Source organism: Zootoca vivipara, chromosome 5 (genome assembly GCF_963506605.1).
Source record: "Zootoca vivipara chromosome 5, rZooViv1.1, whole genome shotgun sequence".
Taxonomy (NCBI): Eukaryota; Metazoa; Chordata; class Lepidosauria; order Squamata; family Lacertidae; genus Zootoca; species Zootoca vivipara.
Window position 1 is genome coordinate 27,284,834 of NC_083280.1, and position 17,279 is coordinate 27,302,112.

Below are 17,279 nucleotides of genomic sequence, written 5' to 3' on the forward strand. Positions count from 1 at the left end.
TCACTGGAGAGATCTTTTATTCCTAAGCCAAGAATTAACTACCCTCATCTGTAGGAAATTGTCAAAATACATCTGGGCACACTTTTCTTGTTCTTGTGCAGCTCTTTTGTAAAGTCACTTCTCATTTTTCTTGGCTAGTGAAGCTCATTAGTAGTCAAAGAAGGATGCCAACAAAACAGTCTCATTCCATTTTTTTTCCCTTTCACCCCCCCTTAAAGGAAAAAACAACAAAACCCTGCATTCCTCTCTGTAAAAGTAGTGATTAGAACAATTAGGCAGGGTGTTTTTTTCACCCCCATTTCATGCAAAAATTCTTCTTGTAGTGTGATGGTGTTTCTGTCTCTTTGCATTAGCAGAAAATGCATTTTTAATCATGCTTCAGACTGAGGGTTTCTTATTAGTTTCATTTTGGAGCTATTTGACTCCCTTGCAGCAGCAAGTGGTGCAGGGAAGTGGGGGCTCAGGAATTGCAAAGTGTTGGGATACCTAGTTTGTGCTAGTGTTATGTCACTTAGCTGTTGTTGTGAAGACTGCAGCAAAACCACTTCTTTTTGTTGTTGTTTAGGGCTAGTCATTTCACAGGCTTTTCAAACGCCCTAGTGCAGATATGGGAAGGAAGCAGCTGACACCTTTACTGGTCATTTGCCTCCCTAAGCAGGTCATTTAACACTTGCAGTCTGAATGGCAATCCCATTTGGGCAATATGAAAGATGTCCGGTTACTTTGCCAGCTGCAACTGAATTGTATATGGTCTCAGAAGCCTTGGACAGCAGTTTCAAAGCACTGTGTTAGAGCAAATTAGTGAATCAGCATATCACAGACTTCATCAGGTAGGGAAATGCCCAGGGTGTCTGAAAGAGAAGGAAGCAGGGACTATCAAGTGACACTAATAAGAGAGAAGAAAACAATGAGGCAAGGAGAAAAGAAAGTTAATAGTGCTCAATACTAGAATAATTCTATTGAAGGGAAATTCACAATTTGTCGGGCTTCCGTTAAGTAAATGTTTCCCTATTTGGTGTCTAAAAAAAAAAGGTAAAGGACACCTGACAGTTAAGTCCAGTCGCAGACGACTCTGGGGTTGCGGCACTCACCTCACTTTACAGGCTAAGGGAGCCAGCGTTTGTCCACAGACAGTTTTTCCGGGTCATGTGACCAGCATGACTAAGCCACTTCTAATGAAACCAGAGTAGCGCACGGAAACACCGTTTACCTTCCCGCCGGAGCGGTATCTATTTATCTACTTGCACTTTTTTGGTGTGCTTTCAAACCGCTAGGTTGGCAGGAGCTGGGACCGAGCAACGGGAGCTCACCCCATCATGGGGATTCGACCCACTGACCTTCTGATCCACAAATGTGCTTATATAAAAAAAAAATCCATGTTTTTCTTTACTTCTGTTCTCTGCTTAACATAGAATGTGTATGTTTCACTTAGAGAGAGATAAGGGTTATTGTTGGGTTTTTGTTTTTTCAAATTTTGGAAAATCTTTGGTCCAGAAGTCCTGAAGCCTGTGGAGCACCTCATTGGGGCTAATCTGACTGAGACTGCAATCCTATTGACACTTACCTGAGAAGATGGCAATCGCACAAGGAGGGCAATCCCACTCTCATTTCCTCCTCCACCCCATTCCCATTCAGATGCATAATTCCCCTGTTCAGCCTTCCAATAAAATACAAAAATATAGCAAGTGGTTAGTGTCAAGGGGCATCAAGTGAAGTAAAAAAACAAAACCTGTCTCCTCCCACCTCCAGTCGCTTTAAAGGCCCCTTAATAAAATGTATTCAGTGCAGAATTATATTGCTCCATAGGATTCCATGTCCACTTTTTGTGCCAGAAATGCCCAAATACAGAAAAGTAAGGAAAGAATGGCAGGACAGGGCCATTTTCTGCTGCCATCCAATTGCTTTGGATGGGATATGGTCCCAGTGCAGATACGAGGGGATGAGTTGTATCTCAAGATGGATGGACCAGTTAGCAGTTGGGAGGACCAGGCTGGAAACTGCATCTCCTATCCTGCAGTATATCAACAGCAATAGGTGCAGGAGGTCTGTCACATAAACAAGTCCATTGGAGAAAACAAAGAGCAGACAACAACCATGAAATAAGATGCCATTTCCCTCTCCCTTTACCGCAGAATTGCAGTCTATTAAAATAATAGTCTAAAAGCAAATGTAAAAGCAGGCAGCCTTTACTTGCTACTTTGTCACCGCATAAGAACTGCACACACAGTATTTCCTTCCCCATTTGCTTCATGATTGTTTTATTGCCGTGTGACATTGTAAACATAATGCACACGTTAGAGGTGGCTTAAGGAAACAAATGCCAAGGCACAGAAATGGAAATATTACCATTTGGCATTCTGCAATATATCTGAATGCTTTCCTGTAACTATTGCTAACAAGTTGGATTTTATTTTTGTTTGATTTGTTATTTGCCCTTGATTTGTCACAGGATATTTCAGTATATTTTTTCCGCTTTGTTTTCACATTAAGGACCTCAAGGTTTATTCCTGGGACGCTGGGGGGAGCATTTTTGTCAGCTTGCAGTGACTGGGTGGGTGGATATTTATTTGTTATGCTTTTATCACACAGTACTTTAGGTTGAGGGAGAATGGTCTGATTCAGTGATACAGCATTATGAGAACATGCCATGGCAAACACCAAACTCACCAACCTTCACCTTCCCTCCTATCCTATCATTTGTGCACAGTTGCTGGAGTTCAGACATAACAGTAAACTGTGGTTTGTTCAAAACAAAAAATGGAAGCTTCCAATCACCTCTTCCTATGTGGAAAGGAAGGAGAAGGGAAGAGGCAACATGGGAAGCCAAGGCTGTGACTTACTCACAACTACTTACCTTAGATAAATTCCTTAAAATACCCATATGCCTACATAGAAATGTAAAAGAAGAATGCATGCTTGCAGACAAGTGTGTCATATAGTACTTTTGAATGAAATTAACTGGTTTCTTAGGTACTCCAAATGGTATCAGAAAAAACCCGGCCGCTCATTGGGGACTTATGTTTGGGTGCACCTCCCTAATAACTAAACTCAGTGGTCAACATGGGCTTCTCTCTACAGTGGTACCTTGGTTGTCAAACCTAATCCTTTCTAAAAGTCCATTCCAAAACCAAACCTTCTCAATACCAAGGCGTGCTTTCCCATAGAAAGTAATGCAAAATGAATTAATCCATTCCAGACTTTAAAAACAACCCCTAAAACAGCAATTTAACATGAATTTTACTATCTAACGAGACCATTGATCCATAAAATGAAAGCAATCAATGTTCTGTACTATAAAATAAATAAGACAGTATTGTAGATGATAAAAATTAAAATATTTTTTTTTCTTACCTGCACTGATGATAGTCATTGTTTGGATGGGGGGCTTTTATCCATTTCCACAGTCACTCAATCAGTCAATCAATCAATCAGTAGCAGAACTGGGTTCCACACAGTACAAAAACAAATTAACCAAGAAAGCCTCAAAAAGAAAAACACAAAAAAGCAGCAAACGTAATCCGTCCTGGAAGTCCGTTTGACTTCCAAAATGTTCAAAAACCAAGGTGCAGCTTCTGATTGGTGCAGGTGCCCTGGAAGTAATAGCTGACAGCCGCATCAGACGTTCAGCTTCCGAAAAATGTTCAGAAACCGGAACACTTACTTCCGAGTTTTTGGTGTTTGAGAACCAAGGCAATTGAAAACCAAGGCATTTGAGAACCAAGGTACCACTGTATATGCCAAATGGCTCTTAGTGGGGATTTGAACCTTAGTTTCCCAAACCGAAGCCACGGGAACACAGGAAGCTACCTTACACTGACTGAGAGTGGGGCTCCAGAATTTCAGGCAGCTCTCTCCCAACCCTACCTGAGATTCTGGGGAATTAACCTGGGCAAAGGCTCTACCACTGAGGTATGCCACCTTCCCCTACAAACGTGTGTGTGCGTTTGTGTTTCCTGCTCTCAATTTGTTTTTCCCAATCCATGCTATAATGAGGATGACATCTTGAGTGCTGGAATGGAGGATCTCATCACTGCAGGGAGGAGTGAGTGAGCTGGGAGCCCCCATTCAATCCCTTCACTTTCATCACTACAATTCTCCTAAATTAAGCACTGTTGTGAGACAGCACGAGAGAGAGAAAGTGTTGTTACAATGGAGTCGCATGACGTATATCTGTCTCAGCAAGGTTGGACGGATTTGTTTCCTCCTTGATTCGTTTTAGCAAGAAAATTCCCCCGTTTCCTGAACATATTTCAAACGTTCAGTGGAAATGGCTTTCTGCGAGGTGATTGTATGCATAGCGGGGAGCAGGATAAGAGATCAGTTTGTAGGGCTTGGTTCATCTTAGTATTTGTGTTCACATAATATAATACATCAGAACACAGGGATGATTATCAGCAGCACACAAGCTGATGATTGGAGTTAACAGTATAGAAAGAAAATAGGAATGCAGACAACAGTTTGCCAAGAATGCAGATCACATTTACTGCCAACAAGGGACCAAGAATAATGTCCCAGCTGAATGTTATTTATCCTGAAGGATTTAAAAAAAACAATTTCAGTTCTAATGATTTATTTGAGATAGTGAACAATGTTTCCAGTGTTATACAGTTAATAATTCTGTACTGACTTCAGTACATTGGTTATGGATAGCCACAAGATATAAATTTACTCATGCAAAAATATTCAAAAAAATGTTATACAGTATAATCACCACCTTTGTAAATTAAGTTATAAATCATGGAAACCAAGCATGGTGTGCATTAATGCAAGCTGTTTTCAGGGACTCTGTGTGGATTTAATTTCACAAGAGTAGGTTTTGATCTTCTTAAGAATGCTTCACGTTTCCTTAAAATGGCCATGAAGATTTTTGTTGAATAATGATACTAGAACAATACTAAAGACTGCAGATGAGAGAGAAATTCAATTCAGTTCACATTTAAAGGCAATAATTCGCACTTTTCAAAACTATATGCAGACCAAAACATAAATATACTTCCAAATTTACACTTTTCTAAATTTTGCATTGCAATTCTCCAGAAAAGTAATGAAGACAAAAATGCATACATTATAGTAAAGTGTGCATAAAAATACACATATTCGTGAAAATGGATTATATTAGGGGAAACTGCTTTGCAAAAAGGTGTATATTAAGCCAAACTGTATACAAAGGTATGTATAGTGGGAGAAATTGGCACTAAAATGCTGCTGAATTTTCCTGAGGGCTTGTGTTAAAACCAGTCAAATCAAACCAACAATTCCCCCCCCCTAACCTCCCCACCCAGAAGTCTAGTGTCAAGGTCAGCTGTTACAAATCAGTGCTGATTGGGTCTAGTGTCCTACAGGGATGGTCCAGCGCAAAGCAGGAAGACAGTGACAAAATGTTCACCTGCTTTGCAGTTGACCCGGCTACTGTTCCTTTTCTGCTGCTGGGAGTCGGCTGCTAGGATGCATCCTAAACTGCTCATCCCAGCAGATCTTGCCATAGTGTGCCCTGCTCGTTTTCTGAACAGTAGCTACATTCTACTCCTGGCGGTCTATACTTAAATCATATAAATTTCTTATAGGAAGAATATGCTTCTTACTTTGGGGGGTTATATCTCTTAAGCATCTCCCTCCCTCCCTCCCACCTTCTCCTCTTTCTCTCTTTGCTTCATCCCAAGATATTTTTCAGAAAGTTCAATATGAAAGCTTTTCTAGAGGCTTCACTTCACTGATTAATGTTGAAAGATGTGGTTCAGTAGAAAAGTAGAGATGCCACTTTTTCTCTCTCCGGTTTCCCCATAACTATGTTAACCTCCAGTGTATTGGATTTTGCAATGAGTTGAAGTGAGAAAAGAAGGTAGAGCTGTGTTCTGCCTGAACAGTAATCTGAGTGAGTTTTTCAAATGATTCCATTGGTTTCAAGTGTTCAGATTTCTCACTGGTGCTTCCTTGCTTGCTTAACCTCCCTCTCATTTTTCTGTCTGGCTTAATTTCTCATATCACAAATAAAACAGAACATACCTACTGCTTTTAACAAAATAACCCATTTTCTCTCTTTAGGTTCAAATGCATTTGGTATTATTGCAGAAGTAACAGCGCACCCAATTGAGATTTCAGCAGTCAGTTTAAAACAACCACTTCCAAAACGTTTATTTATTTATTGAACTCTTTACAGGCCATACTTTCAGGTGATATACACAGCATACAAAATTGCAATAAGATAAATAAAATGATTAATAAAAATATCAGTAAAAACATCAATAAATACTGGTTGGTAAAAAAGAAATCCAGATTGCAGAGGCCAGTCTGAATAACACAGTTTTTAGGAGACATGTAAAAGAAAGCAGGAATGAGCCCTGATAAAATTCAATTGGCAAGGAGTTCCACTGGGCAGGATTTACTGCACTATAGGCTCATTGTTGTTGTTGTTGTTGTTGTTGTTTAGACATTTAGTTGTGTCCGACTCTTCGTGACCCCATGCACCAGAGCATGCCAGGCACTCCTGTCTTCCACTGCCTCCCGCAGTTTGGTCAGACTCATGTTCATAGCTTCGAGAACACTGTCCAACCATCTCGTCCTCTGTCGTCCCCTTCTCCTTGTGCCCTCAATCTTGTCCAGCATCAGGGTCTTTTCCAGGGAGTCTTCTCTTCTCATGAGAAGGCTCAGTCCCTAGTAAAAGTCAACTTCATCTCAGGGATGTGAGGAACCACAAGAAGTTGTCCATCAGATTAAAGGTAAAGGGACCCCTGACCATTAGGTCCAGTCATGACCGACTCTGGGATTGCGACGCTCATCTTGCGTTATTGGCCGAGGGAGCCGGCATACAGCTTCCAGGTCATGTGGCCAGCATGACAAAGCCGCTTCTGGCAAACCAGAGCAGCACACGGAAACGCCGTTTACCTTCCCACTGTAGCAGTACCTTGCACTTTGACGTGCTTTTGAACTGCTAGGTTGGCAGGAGCTGGGACCGAGCAACGGGAGCTCACCCCATCACAGGGATTCGAACCGCCGACCTTCTGATCAGCAAGCCCTAGGCTCAGTGGTTTAGCCCACCGCGCCACCTGTGGCTATGCACATATGCATTCCCCATTAGGAAGCCAGAATAATGGGTAAGTGCTGGAATGATCAGATACCATAAGACCACAGGAAGCCAACTCCTGGAAAATTGGCAAAAACTGGGCTGATGGAAGGAGAGGTTTGCTGTAAACTTGTCAAGTGTCTCAGTCACATTGGCACATTTATACTCTAAGCCACCATGCTAGAAACCAACAGGTGCCAATGGTGGCTTGATCACATTATGTGCTCTTTAGGGATCCTTCCTGAACACAACCCCCTCTGTCCTGAATGGTCAGCTTATAATAGAATGAGAGCCCCTTATCAGTTCCACTGTGGTGCCTGCACTGACTGTGAATTATTGGAACTGCATATGAAGGAAGCAGTGTTCATGACATTTAATGTGCAGCTTTTGGTCCCTGCAAATGGCTGGAAAATGTTGCTGGCAGAGAAGTCTTCAATGTGCATAGACTTTCACTTCTGTCAATGGTCAACACACAATTGCGGGGATTCGAACCCCATCAGATTATCTGGTAACAATAACTTTATTTGGAGATAAGCAAGTTCACTGGTGTTTCTGTCCAAAATTTTAGTTAGCCCCTTACCAAAATGAGGTAAAAGATACTTATCTCTGCCCCCATTTTATTCTCACAACAATCCTGTAAATTGGGTTGGCTGATGGATGGCAAGTGTCTCAAAAGAAGTATGAGGAGAACTCCACTGTTTCCAGAGAAGCATGAGAAACCCCACTCATGAAACTACGCTTTCCTTACTAAGTCTGAGCCAAAATAGTTCATGAAAGTGGTTTCTACAATATTCATTTTCAAGTTTCTCCTAAAGTGTCAAAAGGAAGAATTGTTCGCTTATTTGTGCATTTAAGAGCTCACACAAGTGTGGCCTCCTTAGTTCACTTCAGGTGCTACTTGCATTAAGGGAACAAGTATGGTGAAAGGGGCAGCCAGCTGTTCATTGAACCCTGCCCTTGTCCAAGATGCAGTGCTTCTCCAACTATTGCCCTGTTGGGGCATAACCTCTGGAGCAAGAAGCCTCCTCTGTGTGTGGAGGCTCCCCTGGGTAATCCTGGCTCTTCACTTCAGACGCTCTGCCTCATGGGAATAGTAGGAGCAAAACATGACTAAATGTGTGGCCCTGCGTTCAGCATGCTTGCCCCTTTCATGTGAGCAATGCCTGAACAGGATTCTTGTTCATAGAAAATGCTACCACGGTATGATGTGAGTTCCTGCTCCAGGGATTAGCACACAACTCACAAAATGTAAATTGCTTTAAACATGCATATAAATGGACCGTTGCAATGTGTGGATTTATCCTAATGATGGGTGGCATCTACGCACGTGTGCAAATGCATTTGCACACTATTGCAAGTGTGCAAATGCATGAGTGTCCTCCCTCCCACCCCACCCCAGAGCTGTATACCCATAAAAATGTAGCTCATAAAAGAGGTGTTCACATTATTTGAATAAATATTCCTTAGTTCTGTCCTTGCAATAAATAGAGAGGATTAGAATTACTGCTCCATAGGTCAGGGTTCATTCTGAAGATCACTTAAGGTGCACCCTTTACTTCTGAGTCCTCTTTCAGGCAATGCACATGCAATCCAGATGAGTGAGGTATGGTGAAGAAGTACTTTGCCAAAGCATCCTTACATCAGTTTACTGATAATTTTATATAAAATCATGCTTTTTAATTCAGAATAATTATCTGAAGTGTTCTCACAATTACCAGCATGAATTTGAATCGAATGCACTCTTTTAGAAGAATAGGCATAATCAATTCCTTTATCAATTTTTGGCCTTTTGTAGTAAGTGATAAAAGTGCTCAATTCTGATAGGGGTTAAGGGCTATATCACAGTCGCAAATACTCTTTGAGAAGTACCTACTTCTCTTCCTTCTACTCTCAACCTGTAAGAAATGTCTGGTCAATTGGATTAAATTAGGCTAGAAACATTAGGATCTTCTTTTATACAAAGTCAGACCACTGTTTCAACTATCTTAGTATTGTCTGTGACGACTGGCAGCCGTTCTCCAGGATTTCAGAGAAAGGTCTTTACCAGCTCTCCCTGGAGATGCCAGGGATTAAACATAGGACTTTCTACTTCCAAACGTATCTTCTACCACTATGCTATATTATTCCAAGGCTAGAGTCAGCAACCTTTTCACCAGGCCCTGGTCCTGTGAGTTTCACAGAAGCTTGACAGGCATTAGCAGGAGATATTGCTTATTTTCATGTCTTGAAAATCTTCATCCATTCATATATGAAACTCAAGTTCACTTCACTTGGCTCCATGCTCAAACTTTGTGATGAACCTTCTTTGTAGTGAACCCTGCAGATCAAAGGGATGAAGATAAGTGGAACAATGAATTCTTAGACTCATGAGGTTGTTTGGCTGGCTGCCTCCAAGATTATCATATCAAAGGATAATGAGAGACATCTTATCTAAAGAGTTCTTTTCAAAAGGAACTAAGGTTTGGACATAAGGTTCATCCTTGGAGTGGGGTGGCGGAGTCCGCATGGGGGTTAATTCAGGGTTTCCCCAATATTTATTCTTATAAAAAGTAGAGAGAAATCCTTGACAAAAATGACATCCTTGCCCATGTATAGATTTAACAGCATAGATTTAACGGGGTACCCATACATCCCATAACCCATACTAAACATGAAGTATTTTGGTAACAATGGAGTTACACCTCAAAAATAACACAGAGATGCCCCTGAAAATGGTATGTCCATGTTGCATATCCACTTCCATAGAGCATTATACAACTTGCTTCATTATACTGGGTGCCTCCCCTCAAATGTCAGCAGTAGTCAGTTACAGTATGTGGCAAAATATATAGCACTATGTCATCAAAACATTAGGTTAGGTGTAATATGGGTACAGAAGGAGGGATGGAGGGATATACTTTTCACTCTTTCATTTTATTATTTTACCTGTTGCATGGCTTTAAAATATTTTGTGTTGTACTGCTGTGTACTCTCAAAAATGTTATAAATACATTTATGGAGGGCAGTGAGAAACTCTATCCAAGGTTGCCATTTTCTGGGGAAGTCCTGTGTTTCTTATAGCTTGTAATTATGCCTGAGCTCTCTGTGATAATGGCCTCACCCAGAACTCTGGGGAGGGTGGCGGTTGCAGCTCGGCATGGCTCCTTGTGGCATGGAGGTTATTGTTTTACACGTGCAGCCGGCCATTGCAATCCTCCTCAGCCAGCCACTGGGGTTTGCGGGATTGCATCCCAAAACTCAATTCTGTCAGTGCTTGAAAAAAGCAAAGGGTTCTGACCTCCTTTGCCTGGTCCTCGGACCCTAGTTGAAAAAGAGTAATTTGCAGAATGCTGCTTTTATTACAAAAACAAAAACTTCTCCAACCATGACCAACAGCTTCACACATCAGACGCAGCCAGCTTTCTACCCTTCAACCACCCAACCCAACCACTAACATTGACCACTCTATATATACAGGTACAATTAGGTGAAAGGTTGCATGAGTCATTGTAGGCCGCTGACTCATGCTGACTTAGTTCTTTTAGCATTAAAGAAACAGCGGCCAATTTTTAGCCGTGACAAATTCAAATCAATCATTCGTGGCCTTTGTTGGGGGTGGAGCAAGAGCAGCTGACCAAAGTGAGCAAGTCCTCACTCTGGTCTCCCATGGGTGGGTGGGGAGTTAAGCCTAATGTGCTGGCATTTACCAGCCCAGTCAGCAAAATGGCAACCCTCCTGCTCATCCTGTATACTGTTCTCTTGGTTGATGTTGCTTAGACATGCTGTGGTTGAAAATGGTCATTGTATTCAGGGCCAGGCAGGAATTTGCCTTCAAGCAATTTGGCCCTGTTTGATGGTTTTCCCTTCCTCATAGCAATCATCACAACTTTCAGCACATAAAGTATTGGGTGGAATCTTTAATCTAATTCTGGGTGTGCGGTGATTTGGTGCATCGCCCTGATCCCATTCAGGTGCAATATCACAGGGTACTCCGGTCACTGGCGTACGAAGGGGGGACACCATTTGGGGAAAGGGTGCCATTGCAGCTACACACACACACTGCAGACTTGTGCCGCACACCACACCCTCCTGGGATGCACGCCATGCCCCTGCGGGCAACGTGCCATGCCCCCGCACCACTCGTCATGCCCCCGTGGGCAACAAGCCACACCCCTGGGACACACACCACGCCCCCAGGACATGTGCCAGCCACGCCCCCACCTGTTCTCCGCTCTGGGGGCTGCAGCATGTTGCTCTGCCACTGACTCTGGTAAAAGGAAATGGGTGGAAGTTTCTGTCCTGAAGCCAAGCGGAGGGCAGGTGGGCCATAAAACTTCCAATAGCAGCTTAGTTGACCTGCATCTTGAGATGGTCCTTAACCCAGGCACAACCCTGGTCGTAATTAGTCAAGAGACTAATTCTGGATACATGCCCAGAGACTGAGCCAAAGCCTACCTACATCTGTAATCAATAAAGTTATGGCCAATTTTTAATCCCATAAAGTTGCTGTGTCAGTTTGTTATCCTCTCAATACATCAGTCATCCGTCCACAGGGAGCAAACTGTGCTTCGGACTGCAAATGTAATCAGCCGCTTTGTACAGCCATTATATGCATGCCTATCAGCTCATTTCCCCATTGGCTCTTGACAATAAGTGAAATGGAGTCAGAGTTTGTGAGACAGAATGTCATTACTGAAGCCCCTTTAGAAAAGCTTCCTGTGCTGGCTGTGCTTATGATAGGCAAGTCAAAAATAGCCAGGCTCTTCACCATGTCCCCCAAAGCCAAATGGTCAGGCAGATGAACTGACTCTCATCAGAGGCACATGATCTTGTGACTACCCTATCATTCCTTTGCTGTTACTGCCTTCAAAACTTTGATTCAGCCCTTCAAAATATTACAAATGTAGGCTTCTTTAGATGTGCTTTTTGACTTCTGAGCCCTTAGGACACACAATGATTACCTCTTAAAGTTTCTCTTGGCAAGTGTGATGGATAGAAATGTGCTGTTTTTGAAGATTCATTACACAAAAGCACCGCCTTAGGGTGTACATGCAGTATGAGGGCCAAATGTTTTCCATCTCTAAGCCGCACTGAAATAACTGTGAGTGAAACAGTAGACACTTCTCCATGGATAAACTGTCCACATTCATTATGCACTTCAAAAGATCCAAGCTGATATGGAATCTAAAACAATCAATAGGATAACTATTTCTGGAACTTCCTTAGTAACTGAAAGAATGGATTATAATACCTAAGGAACTTCTATCGTTATGCTTCTTGCTGAACCAGTATGTAGATTTTGTGTTATAACTAAAGTTTGAAACGGAAAATTGAGTTATAAAATGAACATTCTGAGCACACGTCTTGAAGTGTTATGGCTGTGATGCAAACAGTTTCTTGTTTTCTCTGGGAATGTATAACACCCATGTTGCAAACCACTGCTGAGTTCTGGGGTCACTGGTGGGCACCCACAAAATTTTCACTGTGGGTGCCTGGCCTCTGCCACTGCTGCCCATCTCTCACTGTCTAGTGCCATGGCGACAACTGGGCCGGGGCCTCTGCCTCCATCAAGGGTTCTGTGACTGTGCTTCCAGGGTGCATCTGTGGCTGCAGTGGGCCCCAACAGAGACCCCATGATGGAGGTAAAGGCACTGGCCCCACTGCAGTGTCAGAGAGCCGAGCAGCAGAAGCCAAGCTATACAATATGATGTGACATGTTACATCACATTGTATGCGCCACTGAGCACCCACAGTCTGGGGCCCAAGTCAGCGCCTCTGTCTGGGGTGAACTCAAGATACTATCGTACTTCTTAACTTCAGAGCTCTGTGCAGCAGGGATGGGGAACCTGTGGCCATTCATACATTGCTCCCAACAGTCCCAGCCAGTATGATGGGATGGTGTAGTTCAACAACTCAGGAGAGACACAGGTGCTATACAGTCTTGGTCTGAGATATACCGAAGAGACAGAACCCCGTCTCAATTAAGTACCTTCCCTTTCAATGAGCTCTGATACTACTGCAGGTGACATCCTTCTCTAATATTAGAGTAAGTTTTTGATTGTTAGTCCTGTCTGTACCCGTGGAACACTTTACCTGCTGAGATCTGCCATATCTGGAAGCATGTCTGTCTTAAGTGAGCTGCTGAGACCTTTATTTGTAGACTGGTATTTTATATATATATATATATATATGTCCGTCAATTTGATTTTACACAGTATGTTTCATCCCATCTACTAGTTCCTTTTGATTGATTGATTCAATTGGTCATAGTTATTTCATAATAATTGTATTTTATAATAACTGTGTTCAATTTTAGTCAGGGCCGTCTTAAGCATCCCTGGCGCCCCCTCCCGCCCCGTTTTCCAGCACAGCGGGTGGGCGGACTCAGCGCGCAGCGTGGCTGCCAGGCACTGCTGCGTGGCAGGCGGGCTTAGTGCGCAGCCGCGCTGCGCGCTACGCCCGCCCACCACGCAGCAGCGCCCTGGCACCCTGCGCCACCCAGCCTGGCCGTAGGGCTGGCCCTGATTTTAGTTTAAGTTTGTTTGTTTTCACCCTAAGAAACTAAATAAATTGAAAAGTGGGTTATAAATTGTCTAAACATTACAGAAATAATCTTTTTAATGGATCAAATGATTCCTACAAAAAGTATAAATGGAATTTTAAAAATGCAGTTGTGATTTGTTATAATTGAAAGGGGGTTAATGCATAGAGAGATAAAATGCTAAGCAAACTGCAAAGTGGTCTTAATGAAACATTTGGTCGAAGAATACATTTCCCCTGCATCAGTGCACTGTACATTAGCTCACTAGACCAGCTCAAAAAGGGCAGCTTGTCAGAAATTAGGGGGCATCCAGTCATGATATCTGTGCTGCACAATCTGTTCCTACTTTCACCACATCTTTCTTTATTCTGATATTTCAAATCATAGCTGTCCCTTCAACCCACAAAAGAGAAGCAAAGAAATCCACTGAGGCCAACACTGGAATAAGAGCACAGAACAAGAATGGGGAACAAGAATGTGTCTTTTTCCAGCCCCATAAACCAGTGATAGATTCAGGCATATTATTTGATGCTCATGTGATATACAGTGGTACCTCGGTTTACAAACACAATTGGTTCCGGAAGTCCGTACTTAAGCTGAAGCGTACTTAACCTGAAGCAAACTTTCCCATTGAAAGCAATGGAAAGTGGATTAATCCGTTCCAGGCGGTCCGTGGAGTACTTAAACTGAAGCGTACTTAACCTGAAGCAAACTTTCCCATTGAAAGTAATGGAAAGTGGATTAATCTATTCCAGACGGGTCCATGGAGTATTCAACCTGAAGCGTACTTAACCTGAGGTATGAGTGTAATTGGTTCCGGAAGTCCGTACTTTTTTTAAAAAAAAGTAATTTTTATTCATTTTCCATTAATAACAAAAAAGAAAGAAATGGCATAACAGAACAAAAAAGAAAAATATAAAAAGAAAAGGAAAAAAGAAAAATACACACAAAAAAGAAAAGTCTCTTGATTCTAACCCTTACCATAAATCTTTAGACTTCCCCCGTTCCCTTCCCCTCTGGGTTCCCTATTGATTATCCTTACAGCAGTTTTCACTTTATTTTCATACATCATATATCCATGTACATAATCCCAATTTTACTACCTTATACATATAATTATATATTTATTTATTCAATTTCTATTCATTCCAAATCCTCACCTTAATTCAATTCTAATTCATCATATTTATATCTAGTACTTCTTCTCTTAACTTATTATTTTTTATCAGGAATGCAATATAATTTAAATCATAAATGATCTATCTTACTTTTATTTTTTTCCTTTTATATTTATTTTTATATTCATATCCCCCCTACTTCTGAAGCCGAATCCTCAGGACAATTTAATGAATTCCATTTATCGTACTCAGTTCAAACCATACATATCCAACCGTTAAAAGTAATCTTTACATAATCATCCCACTCCCACCTTTTCCCATATCCTCCTCCAGCCTTCCTTCCACGGGTTCTGCCCACCCTTTCTCGCTGCACCTGTTACCCCATCCCTCTCCTCTTCCTTTGCCATCTCTTTTTGCATTACATCATACAAGCAATTCTCTTTTTCCATTTCCCAGTGTTCCCCCTGGACCCCCCTCTATTTAGGATGGTTTGGAGGTCATCCTCTGAGTGTGTGCACACTACATTGTCATCAGCATACTGAAGCTCTATGATGGAAGTTACGGTAACCTTACTCTTTGCTTTCAGCCAGCTCAGATTGAAGAGCTTTCCATCTGTTCAATATATGATTTCTACTCCGGCAGGGAGTTTCCCTTTGACAAAGTGTAGGATCATGGCAATGAAAATAATGAATAGAGTTGGGGCAATAACACAACCCTGTTTAACACCTGATCCCACTGTGAATGGTTCACTTTGAGAACCGTTGTTATCTGCGATTGTTGCTGTCATATTATCATGGAGCAGCCGAATGATGTTTACAAATTTATCTGGGCAACCAATTTTCAGAAGGACAGTCCACAGGGCATTACCATTTACAGTGTTGAAAGCCTTAGTCAGGTCAATAAACGCCATATACAGGGGCTGGTTTTGCTCTCTGCATTTTTCTTGAAGCTGTTGAGTGGTGAAAATCATGTCCACTGTCCCCCTAGAAAGCTGAAAACCATTTTGGGATTCAGGAAGGGTCACCTTGGATATTGTTACGAGACGGTTTGCTAAGATCCTTGCAGGAATTTTGCCAGCCACAGCTAATAGAGAGATGCCTCGATAGTTTCCACAATCAGTTCTGTCACCTTTTTTAAGACTGATAATTTTGGCATCCCTAAAGTATGCTGGGATTTCTTCTCTTTCACAGATTTTTTCAATTAGCTTGTGAAGTTGTTGTGTAAGTTCAATTCTGCCTACTTGGAAGATTTTGGCAGGTATCCCATCAGGTCCACCTTACTAGGAGATATTCACTAGCACTGTGACATAATGCCATCTGAAAGTATGTTTCTGGAGAGTTTGCCTAACAAGGATCTAGGCAAAAGTAAAAAATAAATCCTTGTTCCACCATGTCTGACTGGGTATGCTCAGTACCCAAGGCTCCCTTACCCAAAAGCCTTACAGGGTCAAATGGTCCATTAGTGCATTCAGGGTTTATTCCAGCACACACACACACCTTATCAAAGCAGTGGCCATGAGGGTAACAGATTAATTAGTAAATACGTTGCTGGTCCTACTAATAAGATGAGGCTATCCAGCTCGGGTACCAGATTTTTTTGTATATCACCGTTTATTAATTTTTAACTTTATTGTCACATGTTTTTACCAACATGGGAGACGCCCTTTGGACCGTCTGCCTCAGGCACCAAAACATCTTAGTGCATGTCTAAGTACAGAGGACTGAACACTTCAAAACATTGATGCACCAAAGGAATGTTATCCAGAAGCAATCACGTTCAGACTCATGGAATCATTTACTTTATAAAGCAGCCTGATATTATGACCATCAGAGCAAGAAAACACCAAAGCCTAGGTATGCCTGGGCCCTTGTTTTGCACTCTTGTTGACTGACATCCATTTCAATAGCAATGTAATCTGCAATGTAATTATAGGTGTCTGGGAGGACACATCTCCTGAAAAAAATTATCTCTACATTTTGCTAGTTTTAGGTTGTTTTCATATTATCTGGTCTCTTACAGAGAAGCAGTTGCTTCACAATTAGTATGTTTTCCTGCATTCACCATTTGCTTGCTTGCTTTTTTTTTTAACAGGGTGGGTGTTGATCCAGATGAGGATCTGAAGACAGAAACTGCTACTCAGGCAAGTTGCAATCTAAAATAGAAACATTTGAAAGGGATCTGTGTTCAAACAAATGTGCTTCACAGACTTAAAAAAATAAAAATAAAAATCTCTGGTGTAACTTCCAAGGGAAATGACCAATTTTGCCCCCAAAATCACAATATTCCAACATGAACTTCTTGCATTCTGTTGACTCCCAGACTGTAAAATGAAATATAGTTTGATGAGGAGTTTCCAATGAACATGAATGTATGTTGGAGAATAGCAGACTTTATGTTTTGGTATAATGAATGTCATTTGTAATCTGATACATTTTTCATAATAAAAGCACTTCAGAAAATAGTTTAATCTCCAGGAATAAATCAGGGAATTATATATTATTCAGATTCTGAACTTCGGGGACCAAGTCTAGGTCAGGATATTATAAATGTGCATTTGCCATTTTAACATAACTGTCTGAAT

The 17,279-nt window shown here is 41.7% G+C and overlaps 1 protein-coding gene across 1 annotated transcript in view; it reads left to right on the forward strand.

Annotated features, from left to right (window-relative positions):
• Window positions 1–17,279, forward strand: part of SLC9A9 (solute carrier family 9 member A9) — a 256,166-nt gene that overhangs the window by 173,912 nt on the left and 64,975 nt on the right. Inside the window, exon 13 of the mRNA XM_035132511.2 lies at window positions 16,790–16,838. Coding sequence (XP_034988402.2) covers window positions 16,790–16,838 — 49 coding nt within the window. The remainder of the gene's footprint in view (window positions 1–16,789; window positions 16,839–17,279) is intronic.